This window comes from Acanthisitta chloris, unplaced genomic scaffold, assembly GCF_000695815.1.
Source record: "Acanthisitta chloris isolate BGI_N310 unplaced genomic scaffold, ASM69581v1 scaffold5923, whole genome shotgun sequence".
Taxonomy (NCBI): Eukaryota; Metazoa; Chordata; class Aves; order Passeriformes; family Acanthisittidae; genus Acanthisitta; species Acanthisitta chloris.
In genome coordinates, this window is record NW_008666488.1 from 149,620 (window position 1) to 157,122 (window position 7,503).

A 7,503-nucleotide genomic window follows, 5' to 3' on the forward strand; every position below is an offset into this window, starting at 1 on the left:
AAATATATCTATAGGCCCAGTCTTTCCCCGATGACACTGACACACCAGTTAATACCAGTTGAAAATCAGATCCTGCTCATTGAGAAAGTCACTCATCCAGTTTTTGCCCAAGATACCAGATGAACAGCTGATCTGGTAGTACAGTAAGATGCAGTTCAGACAGCTTTGTTTCTGAGTATTCTCAACAGCACACCAGACCCTGGAAGAGAATCTACTGCATCAGGATACACTTGCTGACAAACATACACTACCTTAAACTCTGCTCCCTGCGAAAGACTTTGCCCAACACAAGGCTTAGGGTAAAAGGGAAACTGTATGACACTTGGGGCTTACACAGACAAATGGGCAGAAGCAGTCCAGTGCTCCTCTGCCCCATGAGCTGGGCAGACAGGAGGCAGTGGAATTTCAGCAGGGTTCTGTTAACTAGAAGCCTATTATTTTCCTCCTTTCTTTTCTTTTCAGCAGTGAGATGGCTTCATCTGGTAAATTTTAATGCATAAGAGCACTTACTGAAATGAGGTGCAGTTGTAATACAATAACAAACTGCATCTCTGCACAGAAACTGGCAGTAGTACCAAAATGATAATAGGCTTTTGCATATAAACAAACACTTAGAATTATGCAATTATCTTGAGGCCATAAAAAACATCCTCTTCTAAGTAGTTCCTGACACAGGGGATATAGGAAATGGCACGATAGTTAAGGGTACATAGCACCTTTCTGTGAAGACTATAGTCATAATCCTCACATTGCTGCCTTCTCATGTTATATCACAACTCTTAGAAGGTTACTGATCCACACTCTGAATTCTCAAATAGCACACCCATCTCTCTTGGTTTGTCCCTTATAAAGAGGACTCAAGACAACACCAATACTAACTTTCACCCTTCCTAGAATCATAGAATCATCAAGGTTGGAGGAGAACTCTAAGATCATCAAGTCCAGCTGTTAACCTGCTGCTTTGCCATAACCCTTAAATCACATCCTCCCGCATCAGATCCAAACACCTCTTAAACACTTCCAGGGGTGGTGACTCCATCACCTTCCTAGGCAACATATTGCAGTGCCTGACCACCCTAACATTGAAAAAATTGCTTCTAATGTCTAATCCAAATCTCATCTGTCTCAGTTTATGACCATTCCCTCTAGTCCTCTCACTGTAGGCATGGCAGAGGAGACCATACTCACCCCTCTACAACCCTGTTTCAGGTAGTTGTAGAGAGCCATAAGGTCACCTCTGAGCCTCCTCTCAAGGCTAAACAAACCCAACTCCCTCAGCAGTTCCTCATATGACATGCTTACCAGACCTTTCATGAGCCTAGTTGCCCTTTGCTGGACTCGTTCATGTGCCTCAATGTCCTTTTTTAATTGAGGGACCCAAAACTGAACACAGTACTCAAGGTGTGGCCTCACCAATGCTGAGTACAGGGAGATGATCACTGCCCTGGTCCTGCTGGCCACGCTATTCTTGATACAGGTCAAGACACCCTTGGCCTTCTTGGCCACCTGTGCACACTCTTGGCTCCCACTGAGCCGCTGCCACCAGCACTCCCAAGTCCTTTCTGATGAACAACACTAAAGCCACTCCTCCCCCATCCTGTAGTGCTGCATGGTGTTGTTGTGTCCCAAGTGGAGGACCAGCACTGAACTTCATGCAATTTGTGAATTCCAAAATGTTATGTCTCCCCTGCTACACACTGCTTCTTGCAAAGCATTTGAAGTCATGTCATAAATTAAAGATAATACAACAAAGGCTCCAAAATTATTTAACCACTAATTTATTAAGAAAATTTTGCATTTCATAATCAATAGTATTCTTCAAGCCAACTGGTCATTCAGACTGCAACTACAGAAAAGGAAACAGGGTTACATTTCCAAAGTGCTGCTGAGATTAGAAAACAAGCCATCAGAGGTAAACAATCTTGTCCTTTACTTTGTCTTCACTTTGTGTGTCCTGCAAGCTCTCAGGCTGGGAGTTCAGCAGCAGTGCATCTACCTGTGGTGACTGGATGGATCCCTGGTTTGGAATGCTGGTTTGAGGACCCTGGGTCTGTGACGTGTTCAGATCTGTAACACACAAGAGAAGGACATGAGACAATGCATCTTCTAGCATGTCTGTGCCATAACAAAAAGTGAATCCTTCCATTAGCACCATTTTCTAGTTTGCTGCACCTGCCTAAAAAGGAAAACACTGCTCTATTAGAGATTATACTACAGCCTGGTGAGAGGTACCTTACCCAAATTTACTGAAGTCTGTCCACCATCACCCCAAGTATGCTTACTGTCTTTATTTTTACAATAAAAATAATAATTTTTAAAGAATTATAGCCATACTTTACTAACCAGACACAGTAATGGAAAGGCATAAATGAGGTCAGAGTCGGGCTGGAGGGAAACATACAGTGTAGAATCAGTACCTTTGTTAGGAATAACACAATTGTAAAGTTAATACAGTTTTCATCATTACACAGAATTTTATTTGCAAGTCTTCCTTTTATGAATGAAAAAGAATCAACTGAGAAAACCCAGTTAAAAGTCTTCATGGCTAGCACTTGCATGCTGATGTATAACTTCAGCTTTTTCTACCAAGTTTACCTGTGCTTATTTGCACAAAATACATACTGTATTCTTGTCTCAGTCCTTTAGGTGTGACGTTTGCACCCAAACACTAAGAAATTATTTCACAAGGCTCTTCATTTGTTATCTCTCCAATTTTCTCCTGTAAATGAAGAGAATTGGGTACTCATTTTCCAGCACTGTGCAGTGAAGGCTTTTGTGATGATCTGCGTACAGCTTAAGAAAATCAAAACAACACAGCTATAGTTGGGTTTTATCCCTAGTCAGCATTCTGTAGCACTTCAGGCCCTCAGGAAGTACATCCTAGTAGTTGGTTTTTCTACATCTGTGTTTCTTCAAATCAATTTTTACCATAGGAGCAAGATGTGTAACAAGGGAGTGTGTATTCTTGTGCATAGTGATGAGAAAAGTCTGCAATAGACAGGCTGCAATACTTTTCATTGTAATCTTGGTCTGACCAACATCTACTATTACATCAGGAGGGTTACATTTTAATTCTTCCCTCTCAAAAAAGGACCCTGAAGGAAGAAAGGCAGGTTGGCACCCCTCCTACAGCATGGTAAAGCCAGAAACAGGCAAACCCAGCACTGGGGTCCTTTGAGCCTTGATCATTCATGCAAAGAGCTAAAGAGACATTTCATGCCTGGTCTTGTCCCTACTTCTCACACGTGTGTACAATGGAAAACTGTTATAAAGCAGTTATTTGGATTTTTACACACCATGCCACTCTACCAGGTGGAGATTTAAAATGACACTTGCCTGCATTTGGCATTCCCCAAACACATGTGGCTTTCACAGATTTTGTTCACTAAGGCAGGAGTTTTAAGGCACAACAAACTTGCTGGCACCCTGAAAAGCTTAGGTTTCCTGGCTGCTCTCTGCCACAGGGTGTGTGGAGCAGTAGGAGATCATTATGCAATGGGCATGTGGGAACACATTGTACCACTGCCTCTGCCTTCAGCATCTTCTCCTCTTTGACATTCACACATCTGGGGGGAGCAAAGAGGCTTTGGGGCTTTAGCTCCCAGCATAAGTCACATGTACATGGTCTGTGCTGCTAAGATTGCAGGGTCAGTGGCAGGGGCAAGGTATTTATAATTAAGCAGTGCTTGGTCATAGTGGGATGACACAGGATATTAGAAATATTAATCCCCAATTGCATTTCTTTTGTTGTTTCACACTGGGTTTAACAGATCGAGTTTTCGTCTTGATTGCAGATGAGTTATTCAAAATACATAACACAGCAGGACTTGACTCCCTAATAACTCAAACAGCCCTATCTTCTTAAAGCTGACTTCTGCATTTTTTCATTTTTGATAGACATATTAGAAAAAAGTTACACTTTGCAGCAACAGAAAGAAACCTTGTTTGCCTTACTTTAAGGATACACTGGATTTATTTATTTATTAAATGGAGCCCTACCAGTGGAAGATCTTCAACCTCTAAACACTTATATTTTGGGGTAATTTTACCCACATTAATATTCCTTTTAAGTCCTCTGAGTCTATTCACCGTAACAAAGTTATGTGCATAAGAGTAGCAGGTAGTAAACACTTATTTGAAAGATCTGCTTCCAAAGTTTAAGAAGTACATAATTGGAGAAGCCTAATTACAAATTTGAAAAAACACAGGAAAGAAAGAAACACCTTACATCCAGTTATTTTCCACCGTCAAAACTAAACAGTAATTGCTTCACCAATTAAAACAGTAGCTGTTTCCAAACCATTTCTCATTAACTGTTACAATTCTAAGCAGCAGAGCTGAGCAGTGGAAACTATCAGTGTCCTGGAAAAACAACTCTGATTCTGTCACTATCAAAATTAATGATTTATTGCTAGTTTAGCTGCTTTTTAATTACTCTCTTTTTTTTTTTTTTTTACATTCTGTTGCATCTGGAGAACCTGAACAGCAGGAGAACACCCAGGAGGTGAGAGCACAGCTGCTGCTGGGGCGACAAGTGGCTTCAGGCTGGAAAGGTTGTGCTTAATCCCACTGAGGAGGGAAGGGGCTGGCGTTGGATGCGCTTCAGGTGGCACTCAACACGGGCTTTGCCTAATAAAAGCACAATGTGTCCCCAAGGCCAACACGGCCTGCTGTCAGAGTGCCTGCTGTCTCTCTGCCCAGTGCCACACTGAGCCAGCCAAGCCAGCAGAGCAGCTGGTATCACAGGCAGCAGCGTGAGCAGCTGCACGTGAAGGGTGGAAGAAGTGCTAGAAATGGTAATAACAGTCTCAGGTGAAGGGAGAGTGGGAAAGGAGACTAATCTGCCAGCCAGCACTGGTTCTTGTAATGCAGAGCAGCAATAGCAGCCAAGAAGCCTCCCCTGAGGCTTCTGGTACAGCATGGGAAAACCCACTGCCCTTGTCACGAAGAATGGTGGGAGAAATCCTCCACTTGAAATGCTCTGCCAAAACAGGGAATAGGGAGGAAACTTCTAAAAACAACCTTGGAAACATCAGCTGTTGTCTAACAAAGAACTCTTGATAGCTGAGGATGCTCAAAGGAAAATAAAAAAGGAAAACAAAGTTATTATCTGTGCAGACAGCAAAGCAGAGGAGGGCTGGTGAAGGGGGCTGCTACCAGAAAGTGATGCCCAACAAGCTCTCCCGTGCTCCCCACGCAGCTAAGCCGCCCCCCAGCCCCTCTCCAGGCAGCTGCCCTGCAGCCGACAATCAGAATTCACTACGGACCAAGAGTCAGGTAAGTAAGGACCCCCGGCGTTTTATGAGCCTCCTTCAATGTGATTGTAATTCACCTGTCGACATCAGCCACAAAATGAGTTTTGTATTATTCCCTTTCTTTGAATTCAGCATTTACTCATCCTTTCTTCTGATCTCCTCCAAGATGCCAAGGGATGCTCCCTCTGGCAGGCTGTGTTCAGCTCAACAGCACACCCACCAGACCAGCACCCACATCACCAGTGCCCAGCAAAAGCACTCCCACAGCCCCTGTACCCTTCCTGCCTGGGCCAGGATCTGCCTGTCCCTGCTCTTGCTCATTTACACCGCAATTTTTCCCTCCTGTTCACGTAAGTGCAGAAGATATTCCCAGATTTCCAAAGCTTTAAAAAAATTGAGCTGTAGCACAGACCCTTCCACAGGGTCTGCTGTGAGATTCGCAGCTCCCTGCTCCCTCCCACTTCTACAGCCAAGGACTGTCAGCATCACTCTGCATGCTGGATCCCGGGGTTTATGTGCAAACTGAAACCTTCTTTAACTGTTTGTCACTTGTGTAAAATATTTTTCTCCTATGACACTCCAGGTAACTCTTTCCTAAGGAGCAAGCCAGATCTGCAAAAGGAGTCAGAGGCTGCTTCTAACAAATTCTGGAAACAATCACAAATTGTCTCATTCACTCAGACACCTCCAAATCCAACATTTGAAACAAATCTGCTTTTTTACCCCTTCTGTTTTCCATGAGTTTAGGTCTGGTACCTTGAGGATGAGCATCAGGAAACTGCAGAGAGAGACACTCTACCCCTTCCACACATTTTTTAGACAGCCTCAATATAACAGTAATGGCAGAGGGCAGGCCTGCCACATGTGGGTCCAGTTCTCACAGGAGTTTATAAGGGGACCTCAGTTCTCCAAGCAGGATCTGGGTCCGGACTCAGAGAAATGACAACTCCCGGCTGAAAACATGCTAATATTGTATGGGAAAGGGGGGAAAAAAGCAGCATTCTGCATTGTAATTGCCATACCCTACCATTCCCATGGCACTAAGAGACAGGATTAGTGGTATGGCACAAACTGCTGAGAAGGTGAAGGACAAAGCAATGGTATTTGCAGGAATCTGAAATCAATACATATCAAAACAAACACAGCCCATGTTCCTGGTGGGAGTGGGAGTGGTGGTGTGTGTGCACAAAAGCCAAGTAAACAACTCATTAGTCACACTGATTCTCACCTCCTGTCTGTTGTCATAGGATGTAAGCACTTCCACATCAAATAAATGCCACAGATTTTCTCCTCCACCCCCTTCACCCCTCCTCTCCCTCCCCCAGGATCAGAGCTCTTCACGTAAGCCTGGAGTGCCCACAGTGATGATTATGGGAAGGACAGGAGGACATTATCAAGGCACTAAGAAACACTCCAGGCAAAAAAACCCTCAAGTCTCTGTGTTTTGATTTAGAAAGCCCTCAGTTTTCCTCCTTCGCTCTGATTCTGGTTTCACAGGAGCACAGGATAATTCAAGTTGGAAGGGATCTTAGGAGGCCTCTGATTCACATTCCTCCTGAAAGCTAGGTCAGCTCTGAGGTCAGACCAGGCTGGATAATTTTTTCCTTCTTAGTTGTTTCCAAAAAAAAGGAGAAAAAAAAAAGGGGGGTGGGGTGGTGGAAGGAACACACTACACAGATTTTGCAGACACTGAATTAATTTGCTGTGACTTTCAGAGATCTGTGTCACATTGGCCCTTTTTACAAAACAAAATTTCATTAAATGAAGAGAGATTTATACTGCTTTTAGCAACAAATAGGTTAAAGAGTCTCAAAATCATTACTCTTCTGAAAATAAAAAAATAGAGTTAGGTTTTGGGTTTACATTTATTTATAATAACTGGTACCAAGTTCATTTGGACTGACAGCTGACACATCAGCTTCAGCCCACAGCTATTAGAAATGGCAGAGCTGCTCTATTTAATCCCCCCACTGGCACTCATGCATAATGCAAAGCACCTAAAAAACAGTGCTAAATCTACCGGGTCTGGGATATTCAAAGGAATTCAAGGGTAACAGGCTCTCATTTGCCATTACAGTTCGATAGCAAACGGCAGCCTAACTCCCATGGGCTTCACTGAAAGTCCCCACTGGCAAATCCCATGGCACCTCTTTGTCTCTAACGATGCTCCCTGTGGTTTCCATGCAGATTCATTAAGGACAGACAGTAGATTCCCCAGAGAACTCCAGGCACCTCATCTTCTCACTCT

General features: G+C 43.6%; 1 protein-coding gene across 1 annotated transcript in view; it reads right to left on the reverse strand.

Annotated features, from left to right (window-relative positions):
- Positions 1-1,906: 1,906 nt before the first annotated feature.
- Positions 1,907-7,503, reverse strand: part of ARHGEF28 (Rho guanine nucleotide exchange factor (GEF) 28) — a 42,656-nt gene continuing 37,059 nt past the window's right edge. The window contains 1 exon segment of the mRNA XM_009072133.1: positions 1,907-2,067. Within this exon segment, the coding sequence (XP_009070381.1) occupies positions 1,907-2,067 (161 nt within the window).